The sequence below is a fragment of the Balaenoptera physalus genome, assembly GCF_965194825.1.
Source record: "Balaenoptera physalus genome assembly, chromosome: 20".
NCBI classification, from domain to species: domain Eukaryota; kingdom Metazoa; phylum Chordata; class Mammalia; order Artiodactyla; family Balaenopteridae; genus Balaenoptera; species Balaenoptera physalus.
Window position 1 is genome coordinate 14,911,338 of NC_138901.1, and position 16,081 is coordinate 14,927,418.

The following is a 16,081-nucleotide window of genomic DNA, read 5'->3' on the forward strand; positions in this document are numbered from 1 at the left end:
TTTCCGAAACCAGGCATTCTGCAATGAACACAATTCAAGGTTAAGACATGGGAGGAAGAGACGCCCAGAGGAACGGGACAAGATCAAAGAGGAAACTAAATGGGAAGAACTTTTTGTTTCATCTTTTGCGAATGTATCTATAGCAAAGGAGGAACTGTTCATAGGTACCACAGATTAGCTTCTTTTTGGTAGCTTCATCCATCCAATTTGTCAGGAGCCTTATCTAAGGCTTCCTTTTACTGCTCCTTCCTTCCTTCATGGGCTCCAGGAAGGGAAGTGATTAAGATACACCTCAAATGCAGAGCAGTTACTCTGGCCATTTCTAACTTCCTTGAGGAAAATGAATTTATTCTCTATTTCTCAGACAATCTATATATAACATCTCTGGGGAGGTTAGAGCTTTATCTGACAATCACGTTACACTCAAAAGTACCTGAGGGCTTCCCTGGTGGCGCAGTGGTTAAGAATCCGCCTGCCAATGCAGGGGACACGGGTTTGAGCCCTGGTCCGGGAAGATCCCACATGCCACGGAGCAACTAAGACCATGCACCACAACTACTGAGCCTGCGCTCTAGAGCCCACGAGCCACAACTACTGAGGCCCACGCGCCTAGAGCCCACGCTCCGCAACAGAGAAGCCCCCGCAATGAGAAGCCCGTGCACCGCAACGAGGGGTAGCCCCTGCTCACTGCAACTAGAGAAAGCCCGCGCACAGCAACGAAGACCCAATGCAGCCAAAAATAAAATAAATAAATTTATTTAAAAAAAAAAAAGTAGTTGAAAGGTAGGGCAGGCTTGGGCAAGGTGCTAATCAGAGAAGCTGATCAGTCTGAGAGCAGAGAAAGCCTGAGGCACAATGAGATGTAGGAAAATGCCACAGACAAAATATATCTTGTATTTAGTTCAGGATTTGCTCTCCGGGAAAGGAAAGGAAACATTATTCTACTCTCCCCTGCAATGCGGGTCCTTTACTCCCAGGTCTGGAAGCACGGGCAGAACCACAGTACAACTGCATTATGGGTGAACAGTTCTGTAGGCTGGCCTATGAATCTGAAAAACACATAAGTCTCTACTATCAGAATGTATATCCCAAATCCATTTGTAATTTGGGGACTGTGTGTATTAAGACAACTCAAGATTTAATTCAGTAGAATGCCTCACTCAGTTTTAAATTGGTAAGCAGTGTAGTCAAAGGTCTGAGATCTAGGACTGAGAAGTAGTGAAATACATTTTTTTTTTAAAGACATCATACATTTTTAGCCCCCCAAAGAAAAAACTGTTTGGGGAAAAGGGCAGTGAGGAGACTAGTAGCTTTCTTTGATATTAAATTTGCTCACAAGTGTGACATGGGGCAAGCAGAAAGAAATGTCACAGGGACAGATTTTAGCACAAAGAAAGGAATAGCTTTTCAACATAAATGTTGCTGAAAGGAGAGGATGAGAAGACAGACCAGATGAGTTTTAATGTCCTACAATACCAATCTATACTTCGTAAGTGCTGCCTGCCCAACTTTACTGTCATGTTTCTCTGTTATCTGCCTCTGGCATATTGAAATTTTTTCGCTTCGTTTTACAACCTGGAGCAACCTGAAGTGTGTCCAGCCCCTCACCTGCATGGCCAGATCTAGGAGTTCCTTGGTAACATGCTGATTGGCTCCTTCCAAGTTCCGGACAAGGTCACCGGCAAAATTGCTATCCTTGGGTGTCAGCAAGGTATAGGCCACGCCTTTCTCACCCGCTCGTCCTGTTCGGCCAATCCTATGAGTATGGGTATCAATATCTCGTGCCACATCATAGTTAATGACAGTCTTAATTGAAGGAATGTCCAGACCACGGGCTGAAATAAAAAAATTCTTTTATTCTTTATCAGAAGCCAAAACACCAAAGTAACCCCAAATGCTAACCTAAGAACCCACATTCCTCTTATCTAAGCAAAGTGCATGATTTGGTGTGCTGAGATAGAGGCATGTAAGCTGCCCTTCTAGAACAAATGCCACTATCGCAGATTCTATGATGCTGGGTCAACTTAGTGCGTGAGGGACATCTTCTACTATCAATAACCTGCCGTGGCCTCACTCCTGCACCAGAAATACGTAAAAAAAAAAAAAAAAAAAGTAAAACCAACATCAAATGTGTCCTGAAGCTGAGAAGTGATCTCCTTTCTGGGAGAAAATACCAGTTTTTAAGGGTAGCTATTAAAACTCAGCAGAACAAACTCAAAAATCACACTTCAAAACTTTTTCTGATCTTGAGTGAAGTATGCCAAACTAAATAATCAATGTAAGTTATGTACTATATTCAGACACACAACAGGGGCATAGCCCACGATGTGACTGTGTAAACAATTTCTTCCCCAAGTGTCTTCCAACCGCCGGGATTCTTTTTTTCAGAGAGGAACACTAAATGGAAAGTGGTACCCAGAGCTCCAGACTGAAATCACTGTGCTCTGAACTGCTGCACACGGGGCGTGGCCAGCCAGGCCGGCAGAGTGCCTTCAATCAGCCGCCTCGGATATTAAACACGTCTCGTACAGCAAGACAGAGCACCCTTACAGCATGGTTACTGGGGAAATTCATACCCTACCTGCAACATCTGTGGCCACTAGGACTGGGATGTCCTTTTTCTTAAAGTCTGAAATAACCTTATTTCTTTCACTCTGATCCATGTCACCATGGAGCAGGCCAAGATTATGACCCTCCTGTTTAAGGTTATTGGCTAGCTCTTCAGCATTGGCTTTTTTAGTAACAAACAGGAGGACACTTCCTGAAGAGGTAAACTCCACTAGACGCCGGGTGAGCCAGTTCCATTTACTAGGCCCAGAATGCAGAATCTCCACAATCTGAGTCACATCTTCATTTGCCTGAAAAGAAATAAATGAAAAAGGTAATTGTGACATTTGTGCCACAGGGCACCTGAATTAGGACCAGCCATCACATTTTCTACCTGCATCTGGAAGAACCTTGAATAATCCCTCTTCTCCTTGGGCCTTCCTTCAGCAAGTCAAGTGCAGCTCAAATTTTATATCCCTTAGCAAATCAAAGTGCTCTCCACCTCCCCTGACATGTACATATACCTAAATAATCTGGAAGCCCCAATGCTTTGCTCAATACTTTTCTATATGCCTATTCAGATTATTCCCAATAGAGTAAGCTCCTTTTCTGTCCTTCCCACTTACTGTTCCTAGTACAATTCATACATGCACATAGAAGGCACTCAGCAATGAAAAGCAGACAATGTCAAAAAGCTAACTGCACAGAACTTTAATAAATATACCAAGCAAACTAAGGAATTCTCAAAGCAGCCTTAATTGATTTCCAAATCACAATTCAGAGAAATTTTCCACATAGGGTATATTTATAGGTAAGGAAAAAAACCCTTAACTCATTTTCACCAGGCCTTTCAATCTCCCCGCTCCACGCTGTGCAGGCCTACTCCCACAATCACTTAAGATGTCAGTTCCATCCTAACTGACCAGTAGTCTTTCAGGCAAAACTTGCTCTTCCCCCCCCCCCCCAAAAATATTTTTTTTAAAAAAACCTTTTATTCTGGAAAAAACTTTAACATTCAAAAAGAGTAAAATGAACAAAATCAACTCCCATGTATCCATCACCAAGCTTCAACAATTATTAACATTTTGCCAATCATGTTTCACCTATTCTCCCAACCCTGGTGTTTTTAAAGCAAATTTGAAACATGTTGCCTCATCTGTAAATGCATAACATTTTTTTCTCTCAATAGTGAGAAATTAATTCCATGTCACCATAGTAAGAGAAATAACCCACTGGGATCCTATCCAGCCCTGCTTAGGGTTACCTCTCCAATATCCCCCTGCACCACACGAATAGGGTCAATCAGGATGTCTCTGGCCAGTTTTTCAATCTTTTTCCGAAAAGTTGCACTGAATAAGAGAGCTAAAAGGTAAAGTAAATTCTGTTAAAGAAACAATATGACTTCTTTTTTGAATACCCACTAAGCTTCCCACTGACATTGCTCAGTTTTTAAAAAAGTAAACCCACCTGAACTTTAAATTGTTTAAAAATTAATTCACTAAGAAAAAAAAAAACTTGCCCTTATTCTTTTTTTTTTTAATTAACAGCTACTCTATTTATTTATTTATTTTTTGGCTGTGTTGGGTCTTCGTTTCGTGCGAGGGCTTTCTCTAGTTGCGGCAAGCGGGGGCCACTCTTCATTGTGGTGCGCGGGCCTCTCACTATCGCAGCCCCTCCCGTTGCGGGGCACCGGCTCCAGACGCGCAGGCTCAGCAGTTGTGGCTCACGGGCCCAGTTGCTCCGCGGCATGTGGGATCTTCCCAGACCAGGGCTCGAACCCGTGTCCCCTGCATTGGCAGGCAGATTCTCAACCACTGCGCCAGCAGGGAAGCCCGCCCTTATTCTAACTTTATGCATTTTCAGTTAAGACAGGGGTTATCAGCATGGTTCAGAAAAAGGCTCTTGACTTCAAATCAGAGTATCCGCACTGTGTATTGCCTCTAGCCAGTGATAAAACTTTATGAATTGGGGCAAGTCATTTAATCCTCAGCCTTGGTTTCATCATCTATAAAAATGAGCAAGTTCTATCTAATGATCTCTAAGGTCCTGTCACCGTCATTATCTTCCCCTTTATGGTTCCTCACTAGTACACACATGATCATTTTTGCTGCCATAGCTGTGAGTGCTTATAAAATAAATAGGTGTTTATTCTGAGTGCAAACGTGGCTTAATGAAACTGCTTCATACGTACTCTGTCTGTCAGGACGGACATGACTTGCTATGGATCGCACCTGGTACTCTGGAAGAAGTAGAACAGTAAAATTAGTATCATACCTCTGTATGACAGTTTGGGATGCCTGGAAAAAGTCATTTTAGTAAAAATCTTCACATGAGACATTATAAGAATTAAGGAAATTCTGCAACTCCTAGACCCATCACTCAGTATGAAACTCAGAAACACTTACCCCAGCACCACTGGCTGGGCCCAGTGATGTTCGTTCCAATCCATAAAGATAGCTATTTAGAATTTTCACACAGCTGGTTAAGTCAAGGAGGACAGGAAAGCAAAAGGCCTTGAATGATATGACATCCACCTACCTAAGAACACAGACCTTGACCTCCACAAAGGCATATGAATAAAAATAAAGCCTAGAGACGATATTCGCCTTATATTCACAGGTACTTTCAAATGTCCTCAACCCAGTTAAGCCTAACATACTTTTCCTGAAAAAACTCCTAAAAATAGTTAATGTCTTAGCTACATCTCTATGGTCTAACCCTATCCAGGAGTATTTTTAGCTTCTCTCGTGCAGAGAAAAAATTAAGTCTAGAAAGACACGGAAAAAACTAGTATCATGAGGATGGGGACAGAAGAAACTGGTGTTCAAGGCATACCAAATCCCATGTCAAACATTCGATCTGCTTCATCAAATACAAGGTAAGAGACTCTCTGAAGGTTGGTAGCTTTCTTCTTCACATGATCAATAAGTCGACCCTATGAGATCCAGAAAATGAACAGTAAGCACAGTCATCCCAGCATCTGCTGGACACTGGTTCCAGGATCACCCACACTCACCCCCCACGAGGACGCTCAAGTCCCTTAAACAAAATGAAGGAGTATTTGCATATACAACCTACACACACCCTCCTGTATACTTTAAATCATCTCTACTTATAATAACTAATACAACGTAAATGCTATGTAAATAGCTGCCAGCACACAGCAAATTCAAGTTTTGCTTTTTGGAATTTTTTTCCCCTGAATATTTTCAATCCTTGGTTGGTGAAACTCACAGGGAAACCTGCCGATGTGGAGGGCCGATTGTATAATTAAAGGCATTTACAAGAACTTTCTAGAGTTCCGCTCCTGGCAAAAGTGCTAATACTCCAGTCTTAGACCGTAATAGACACTGGTCTGACAGCCTCAGACTCTACGCACTACAGAGCCCAAAAGAACAGAAAATCTGAAAACTCAGTGGGATTCTCCCTTTACATTAATTTTGATTTAAATTGCGTAAAGATGGTCAGAACTATTTTTTGTGAGGCATTCTGAAATTACCTAAGTTAAAGCCTTATTAATGGGTTTTAATGTTTAAACTACAATCTTCTAGGCAGTTCTGACCATACTCTGAACACCTTTCTGATTCTTGATGCTCTCAGTATGCATGGATCCATTTTCTAGGAGAGCATAAGAAAAACTGTTTGCTATAGAGGGGAAATTCGTAGCAGAGAGAATCTTATTGGACTGCTATTTTAGGCTGGCAATCAAAATTAAACCAAGGCCACCAGCTGTCATTGCATCAGAGTATTCTTAACCCCGATTTACCATATTTTAGGGAAAATGCCCTCCAACAACTAACCATTTTTTTCATACCAAGAGAGGCTGATAAGCTATTTAAACCCAAGACATACTTACTGGTGTACAGACAACAATCTCTGCCCCTTCCTGAAGGGCCTTGGCCTGCTCCCACATGCTCCCTCCTCCATACACAGCCACTGATCGGAGATTATATGCTTTCCCAAACCGCTTGCATTCTGCGTGGATCTACAAAGTTGACATAATGACATATTAACGAACTGTGACACTAACAGATACCTCTGTCATAACCCAAAAGGGAGCTATGAAAAACACGCAGAATGCAATGTCAATAGAAAATCAAAAGCTAGAAAATGCTTTAAAAACACAATTTTACTTATAAAGTAAATGAACAGAGTACCATTATTGTATCTTAACAGGCTATCTGAAATCTTGTTGTGATTATTCTTTTTCACTTCTCTTCATGACCCTGTTACTGCCTTTCTACCAAACAGAATGAATTAACCCAGGAGGAAAACTTACAATACAGTTCCCATATAGTTTGGTTATATAGAAAATCTATAACACATAATATTTTCCAGAAGTTTCCTGATAGCACAACGATGTGAATGTACTTAATGCCACTTAATGGTACACTTAAAAATGGTTAAAATAGTAAATTTTGTGTATTTCACTACAATTAAAAAAAAAGTTTCCTGGTAATTCTACTCACTTGACTGGCTAGTCCCTTATCAGTTCACATATAGAGGGGGGCATTCTACACAAAGCACATACCTGCTGACAAAGCTCCCTAGTAGGACACACAATCACTGCAATTGGTCCATCACCTGGTTCCAATTCTTTCTGGTCCATTATATGAATCAACATGGGCCAGATAAAGGCCGCAGTTTTCCCACTGCCTGTTTTGGCAATACCAATCATGTCTCTACCACTTAATGCCACAGGTACACCCTAGAGAAAAAGAAAAAAAAAATATCCACTCTAAACTTTCAATTTTAACGATGTGCTGAAGGAAATTCTGTGGAAGGGCAAATGACTATTAATGACATTTATTTCCAATGAAACAAAAATGTCCTGGGCTATGCATACTGGCTATGGAATAACAAGAAATACCTGGAATTCCCATAAACTTCTTGATCTGTAGGAAATATTATCATTGCTAAAATTTTTAAAAATTTGTCCCCCTTTGTGAAGGTAGAGACTGTCTCATCCACATACTGAACTGCGTAGAAATGAATAAAATCCATATATAAATGAGAAACAGAAGCTATTATTTTCAGTTATAAATGAGAATTTTCAGGCCACGGACAAAGGAATCCTTGTAATTGACAGCGCTGAACTTCTCCATGCACAAATTTTATTTTGTTCAGTCTAGGCCTAATGAACTATTTTCTTCAGATCATATTTTCAAGACATTTATCAGACACCAAAGAACATTTCCCAGCCCCTTAGCAACTTTTTTTTAAAACAGGTAAGTAGATTTATTAATATAGGATGCTTGTGAAAAACACAAGTGGGCAGGCAAGAGGGCTCTGCCCAAGAACTAAGCAGACTACGTTTTTATAATCAAAGGAGAAGTGCGGAGGGGGAGCACACCAACTCATGTCCCAGGTCTCGGGCAAGTTCCTAGGACAGGCTGCCAAGTGAGGGTCCTTGGCTTTGCACAGGGAAGAATTCAAGAGCCAGCCACAGTAAAGTGAAAGCGGTTTATTTAGAAAGACACACATTCCACAGACAGAATGCAGTCCACCTCAGAAGACTGAGAACAACCAGCAACTTCTTAAGAGTGGTAAAAAAAATTCACTTTTGCTCTTTAATTTTTAAACGTTTCAAAAATTCTATCCATGTCAATACAGTTCTATACTAAACACTTTCATTGCTTTGACTTGTTTGTTTAAAAAAAAAAAAGTCACAATGTCATTCTACTTCATTTTTCTTTCATTATGTTTTACTTACCTGGCACTGTATTGGAGTGGGCTGTGTGTACTCAGATTTCCGAATCTGGTGCATAAGTTGTTCATCAAACCCAAAATGAGCAAAACTACTTCCTGGTCTAGGAGGTGCAGCACCAGAAACCTAGAGATAAAGACAACTTGCAGGAATGACTTGTACTTCAAAATAAACAGCATTAGAAGTTCAACAATATTTGCCTGTATCTACCGAGCATTTAGTTGGAGTATGAAGAAGTGAAAATATAAGGCTGTAGCTAATAGCCTACACTGTTTGAAAAGGTAAAATTCAAATAATAACAGGTCTAAAGCCTCATATAAAAAACTCCAAGATAAATATTCCTGAGATAATGGTCATATCGTTTTAAATGATTAAGGGCCTAGAAATCTCTTAAATCAAAATTAATTTTCTCATAAGAAATAAAAAGGTGTTCAGTAAATTGGAAAAAGCCATTAATATATTTTTTCCATTTGCATAACTATTAACCAGGTGGTAGAAAAAATAAAATTCACTCTTGAAATAAAGAGTGCAAATGAGCTCCAAATTCAGACACATCTATACCCACTAGTTACAAAGATATTGTCTACTGTCTCCAATGTCAGTGATGCCTGAAGAGCTAACATCCCGCTTAGTGATGATCCAGACACTGGCAAACGTTGTTTGAACTGCACCCAGGTGAAGAACTGGGCTCCACCGCCATCAAGGCTTCTCAGGTGATGCTGATATTTCCAATCAGGATTTCACTTAAAAGTTTTTTTGAAGGCGTACTTCTTGGAAAACAGACAAGTACGTACACACACACACACACACACCCACCTACCCCTCAGAAAACACAAGTTCAAACATCACGTAGCAACTGGTAAGGCCAGAAAGCTGTCCACACAAGAGCATACATCACTGTATTATCTGTGTGTTTCACTTAACATCTAGCAGCACCCTAAACAATGTGGTCAGTGTGCAACCCAAAGCTTTTTAGTGGACAATTTAAACTATTATTCTGATATTACTACATGCATATTTTTAAAGTTGTTAATTTCTTCTTCTAATTAAAAATGCATGCTGTACATAGTTTGAGAAGCAAGTGTATCTTAATTTCGAAATAGTCTAAAACTTCCAATATTGTCCACATCTATTAATCTTGTCTCCTCTTCCTGAAGATGGGGACCCCTTGCCTTCATCTCTAGCCCACCCAATGCAGTTCTTAGCATACTGTTCTCACTGCAGAAATACTTGATTAGTTTTAAGGTCACGTGACCTATTGTTCCAACACAACACACAAAGTTGACTGAACACATACATACAGCATTCATGTGTATCACATGAAAGAAAGAATAATCCTATCCTAAAACAGTTATACGACTAAAACAACAAAATCAAGACACAAGAGCCCAAGGGATCTAATTATTACTTTATCAAAGATAGTTCAGGGACTATTAGAAAAGAAATTCAAGATTATTTCAGTTTGGATAAGCAGTAATACTAACCCTGCACTAATTAACATTAATATGAATATTTGCCTTAATGGCTGACTTACCCGAAGATTGAGCTTATGCCGGAGATCTATTAGCTGCTGTGGGGTGAGGTTGGTTATCTCTTCATGTTCATTGTAAAAATTTTTTTCAAATGGTGGATAGTCAATCTGCAGGTCCAATTATTCAAAGTTAGTCTAGAATTCAAGAGTCAATCCTGTAAGTTTGATTTTAATGCAAAATAACCTTTCACAAATATTATACAAGTAAAGCCATAACCAGCTAGAGAGAACAAAGGAATTCACTTATTCATGACACAAATCCCGAAAGTACAGCCAGTACTTTTTCTTATTCCAGTTTTCAATATAAATACCAACCTACTTCCTAAAGAGATTCTTAGGACACCTCAGGTTTGAACAGCCTTGATGCAGACTAGGGAATCTCTAATGCCAAAAGGACTCAGATATTCCACCATATAACATTTAAATATGTTTTGCAGTAAGCTGTTCACCTAGATCTAGGCATTTAAAAACATTTCTAATATCTCCTTTGGGGAGAGCTCTACCTTTAGAGGGAGTTCCATTCTTTTTAAAAACATGGAACTGTTTACATAACTTTTAAGAAATGTATGGCCAAGCATTTCCAATTCCAAAGAGAAAAGAAGTCATTTCTGCTCATCTTTCATAGCTTACTGTACTAAGAGTACAAAACACTAGCATATTACCACATATGAATCTGGCTAAATGATTCTCTTTCTGACATATATCTACAATAAACTTATTTTTTAAGGAGAACTTAAGCCTTTCATAGGTGGTCAAAAATTTCATAACTCTAGATACAGCCTAAAGTTAATTATCTTTCTATGGTACTATCAACAAAAAGAAAGAATTAAGTTTTCCTTTAGCATTATTAACAGGACCTTTTGTTATGCTTCCCACAATGCTGCACTAAGCCCTTTTCTTCAGTTCTCTTCTCTTACCAGAACAGAAGGTCCATGAGGGCAAGAATTTTTGTCTTTGTTCACAAAAATTTACAAATATGTAAATTTTTTACACACAATTTTTTTTTTTAACCCAGAAGAGAGGAAAAAAAAAGAAGAAGAATGTGAAGAAAGGGGTATCCTTTTTTCATATCTGGTCTCTCCCGGCAGACTTCCCATTATATTAGGACAACTGTGGGATACCCCAGGCAGGATAATGAAGTTTGAGCACTTTGTCAAATATCTCAAATATTTTATTAAATGAATATTTCAAAGACTTGAGCTTTTTTCCTTATTAGATTTTCACTCTTTATCATGCATGCATCCTCCTAGATCAGTTTCAGATATTTAGTTCAACTTGCCACATGTAAAATGCCAACTCCTTATGTGGTAACAGCTGTGCAAAAGGAAACATTTAAAAAGCTGAATATAACCCATACTCCAGTCTAGACCAGTAGTTCTCAAACTTTTTAGTCTCAGGTACCCTTTACACTTAACAGAAACACAATGAGCTTTTGTTTATGTAGGTTAAATCTATTGATATTTACTGTATTAAACTTAAAACAGACAAATTTTAAATTTATAACTCATGATAAAGTAAAAACAAACCCGGGAACCTACCTCAACATAATAAAGGCCGTATATGACAAACCCACAGGCAACATCGTTCTCAATGGTGAAAAACAGAAACCATTTCCTCTAAGATCAGGAACAAGACAAGGTTGCCCACACTCACCACTATTATTCAACATAGTTTTGGAAGTTTTAGTCACAGCAATCAGAGAAGAAAAAGAAATAAAAGGAATCCAAATTGGAAAAGAAGTAAAACTGCCACTGTTTGCAGATGACATGATACTATACATAGAGAATCCTAAAGATGTTACCAGAAAACTACTAGAGCTAATCAATGAATTTGGTAGAGTAGCAGGATACAAAATTAATGCACAAAAATCTCTTGCATTCCTATACACTAACGATGAAAAATCTGAAAAAGAAATTAAGGAAACACTCCCATTTACCACTGCAACAAAAAGAATAAAATACCTAGGAATAAACCTACCTAAGGAGACAAAACACCTGTATGCAGAAAAATATTAAAACACTGATGAAAGAAATTAAAGATGACACAAACAGATGGAGAGATATACTATGTTCCTGGATTGGAAGAATCAACATTGTGAAAACGACTATACTACCCAAAGCAATCTACAGATTCAATGCAATCCCTATCAAACTACCAATGGCATTTTTCACAGAATTAGAACAAAAAATTGCACAATTTGTATGGGAACACAAAAGACCCCAAGTAGCCAAAACAATCTGGAGAAAGAAAAACGGAGCTGGAGGAATGAGGCTGACTTCAGACTACACTACAAACCTACAGTAATCAAGACAGTATGGTACTGGCACAAAAACAGAAATAGCAATCAATGGAACAGGATAGAAAGCCCAGAGATAAACCCACGCACATATGGTCACCTTATCTTTGATAAAGGAGGAAAGAGGATACAATGGAGAAAAGACAGCCTCTTCAATAAGTGGTGCAGGGAAAACTGGACAGCTACATGTAAAAGAATGAACTCAGAACACTTCTTAACACCATACACAAAAATAAACTCAAAATGGATTAAAGACTTAAATGTAAGGGCAGACACTATAAAACTCTTAAAGGAAAACACAGGGAGAACACTCTATGACATAAATCACAGCAAGATCCTTTTTTGACCCACCTCTTAGAGAAAGGGAAATAAAAACAAAAGGGACCTAATGAACCTTAAAGGCTTTTGCACAGCAAAGGAAACCATAAAAAAGATGAAAAGGGACTTCCCTGGTGGCACAGTGGCTAAGAATCCACCTGCCAATGCAGGGGACACGGGTTCGAGCCTTGGTCAGGGAAGATTCCCACATACTGCGGAGCAACTAAGACCGTGCGCCACAACTACTGAGCCTTCGCTCTAGAGCCCGTGAGCCACAACTACTGAAGCCCATGAGCCACAACTACTGAAGCCCACGCGCCTAGAGCCCGTGCTCCGCAACAAGAGAAGCCACTGCAATGAGAAGCCCGCACACAGCAATGAAGAGTAACCCCCGCTGGCCACAACTAGAGAAAGCCTGCACACAGCAAAGAAGACCCAACACAGCCAAAAATAATAAATAAATAAATAAAGTTATTAAAAAAAGATGAAAAGACAACTCGCAGAATGGGAGAAAATATTTGCAAACGAAGCAACTGACAAAAGATTAATCTCCAAAATATACAAGCAGCTCAATATCAAAAAAACAAACAACCCAATCCAAAAATGGGCAGAAGACCTAAACAGACATTTCTCCAAAGAAGATATACAGATTGCTAACAAACACATGAAAAGATGCTCAGTATCACTAATCATTAGAGAAATACAAATCAAAACTACAATGAGGGGCTTCCCTGGTGGCACAGTGGTTGAGAATCTGCCTGCCAATGCAGGGGACACGGGTTCGAGCCCTGGTCTGGGAAGATCCCACATGCCGCGGAGCAACTAGGCCCATGAGCCACAATTACTGAGCCTGTGCGTCTGGAGCCTGTGCTCCGCAAAAAGAGAGGCCGCGACAGTGACAGGCCTGCGCACCACGATGAAGAGTGGGCCCCACTTGCCGCAACTAGAGAAAGCCCTCGCACAGAAATGAAGACCCAACACAGCCATAAATTAATTAATTAATTAATTAATTTAAAAAAGACACTATTTAAAAAAAAAAAAGAAAAACTACAATGAGGTATCTTCTCACACTGGTCAGAATGGCCACCATCAAAAAATCTACAAGCAATAAATGCTGGAGAGGGTGTCGAGATAAAGGGAACCCTCTTGCACTGTTGGTGGGAATGTAAATTGATACAGCCACTATGGAGAACAGTATGGAGGTTCCTTAAAAAACTAAAAACAGAACTACCATACAACCCAGCAATCCCAGTATACCCTGAGAAAACCATAATTCAAAAAGAGTCATGTACCACAATGTTCACTGCAGCTCTATTTACAATAGCCAGGACATGGAAGCAACCTAAGTGTCCATTGACAGATGAATGGATAAAGAAGATGTGGCACATGTATACAATGGAATATTACTCAGCCATAAAAAGAAAAGAAACTGAGTTATTTGTAGTGAGGTGCATGGACCTAAAGTCTGTCATACAGAGTGAAGTAAGTCAGAAAGAGAAAAATAAATACCATATGCTAACACATATATACGGCATCTAAAAAAAGAAATGGTTCTAATGAACCTAGGGGCAGGACAGGAATAAAGACACAGATATAGAGAATGGACTTGAGGACAAGGCGAGGGGGAAGGGTAAGCTGGGATGAAGTGAGAGAGTGGCATGGACATATATACACTACCAAATGTAAAATAGATAGCTAGTGGGAAGCAGCCGCATAGCACAGGGAGATCAGCTCGGTGCTTTGTGACCACCTAGAGGGGTGGGATAGGGAGGGCGGGAGGGAGACGCAAGAGGGAGGGGATATGGGGATATACGTATGCATATAGCTGATTCACTTTGTTATACAGCAGAAACTAACACAACACTGTAAAGCAATTATACTCCAATTAAGATGTTAAAAAAAACCCACAACAAACCCATCACACTTTAACATAAATGCTTTAATAAAAATAACTTTTCTTATAACATTCCTTTACATTTTTGCAAATCTTTCTAATGTCTAAGAAAATATTTCCTACTGCATTCAAATTGTTGCAATGTTGTTTTGATTAAAGCCAAGGAAGAAAATCTGGCCCCACAAAGATATGTAGTTGGAAAAGGAAAAGAAGTATTTATTAATCTTTTCAGATGCTTGTGGACTTTAACTCTTCAATACTACACTAAACCTTGACAAGTGGACATTTCTTAAAGGTTATTTTCATTGTGTAATCTGAAACTGTATCAACGAACTTTTACATTCTGTTACATTATAATTCATCAGTCTATCACGCACTTTGAATGGAGCCTTTACTCATGCATGATCTTGTAACATCGTGTATTGGCCATTTGAAAACAATGGTTCACTGAGATGGTCTGCAGACCATCCAAAACATTTCATTATATAATTAAAAAACTACATATATCATGGTTGATTATCAACAGACTTTAAGTATTAGAAAGCTATCAAGCTCACCGTGGTGAATATAAGTTTCCCAAATTCTAATTTTTGCTTGAAAGCTTGATTTTCTATCATTGGCAATAGACACTTTTGCTTTCCTTGAAGTGTCATTCATTTTCTCAAGTGAGAATGGTGTTCCATGAAAAAAAGCAGCTAGCTTAGCTCACAACTCGAACACCTAAGTGCCTTTCCTTGAGACAACTGTCGCATTTTGGCATGCAATAGAAATGATTTGCCCTTCCCATTTTGTCACACGGAATAAAAAGACATGTTAACATAAAGGTCAAGATTTAATAAATAATTTTTACTGTTTCATCAAGGATAGTCTTAAGTGAAACTGGTTTGTATTTGTTTTGGTTTTTTAGGGGGGAAGCGGTGTGTGACTGTGATGGTCTGGCAGGGAGAAGCAACTGGTGCTACTGTCCTGATTCATGTTAACGCGTCCGCATTGCTTTTAGGCATTGGTGCAAATGCTGACACAGTGAAAAAGGTAAACGATCTCAGCATTACTATGAAAATTCTTTTGACTTTGTAGACTCTGTGAAAAGATCCTTCTAGGACTCCTTGGACCACACTTTGAGAACCACTGCTCTAGATCTAGAATCACTGTATGCAAGGTCTAGTCTGATATTTAACCTGGATGAAATACTGATCCCCACCCCCACCAAGTGAGTACAGTGATATCCTCATTTCCTTTTCCTGATTTAAGGACCATGTAATTCCTGGTTCCACTTTGAAGGAACAGCCTCTCATCTGCCCCAGATCTGGGAGAAATAGTAAAGATTTACAGCAATTAAAAAGCAAACGCAGGGGCTTCCCTGGTGGCGCAGTGGTTGAGAATCCGCCTGCCAATGCAGGGGACACGGGTTCGAGCCCTGGTCTGGGAAGATCCCACATGCCGATGAGTAACTAAGCCCGTGCGCCACAACTATTGAGCCTGTGCTCTAGAGCTCGTGAGCCACAACTACTGAGCCCGTGTGCCACAACTACTGAAGCCCGCACGCCTAGAGCCCATGCTCCACAACAAGAGAAGCTACAGTAATGAGAAGCCCATGCACCACAACGAAGAGTAGCCCCCGCTCTCCACAACTAGAGAAAGCCCGCACGCAGCAACGAAGACCCAACACAGCCAAAAATAAATAAAATAAATAAATTTATTTTAAAATAATAAATAAATAAATAAATAAATAAAGCAAGCAAGCAAGCAAGCAAATGCAGGCCCATAGACCCACTGTGAAATGAAGAT

At 39.6% G+C, this 16,081-nt stretch overlaps 1 protein-coding gene across 1 annotated transcript in view; it reads right to left on the reverse strand.

The window, feature by feature from the left end:
* The window catches only part of DDX42 (DEAD-box helicase 42), a 47,331-nt gene that overhangs the window by 1,319 nt on the left and 29,931 nt on the right, over positions 1 to 16,081 (reverse strand). Inside the window, exons 7-16 of the mRNA XM_082443657.1 lie at positions 9,789 to 9,893; positions 8,261 to 8,380; positions 7,079 to 7,255; positions 6,404 to 6,532; positions 5,383 to 5,482; positions 4,739 to 4,786; positions 3,812 to 3,909; positions 2,582 to 2,858; positions 1,609 to 1,835; positions 1 to 18 (exon numbers count right to left, since the gene is read on the reverse strand). Coding sequence (XP_082299783.1) covers positions 1 to 18; positions 1,609 to 1,835; positions 2,582 to 2,858; positions 3,812 to 3,909; positions 4,739 to 4,786; positions 5,383 to 5,482; positions 6,404 to 6,532; positions 7,079 to 7,255; positions 8,261 to 8,380; positions 9,789 to 9,893 — 1,299 coding nt within the window. The remainder of the gene's footprint in view (positions 19 to 1,608; positions 1,836 to 2,581; positions 2,859 to 3,811; positions 3,910 to 4,738; positions 4,787 to 5,382; positions 5,483 to 6,403; positions 6,533 to 7,078; positions 7,256 to 8,260; positions 8,381 to 9,788; positions 9,894 to 16,081) is intronic.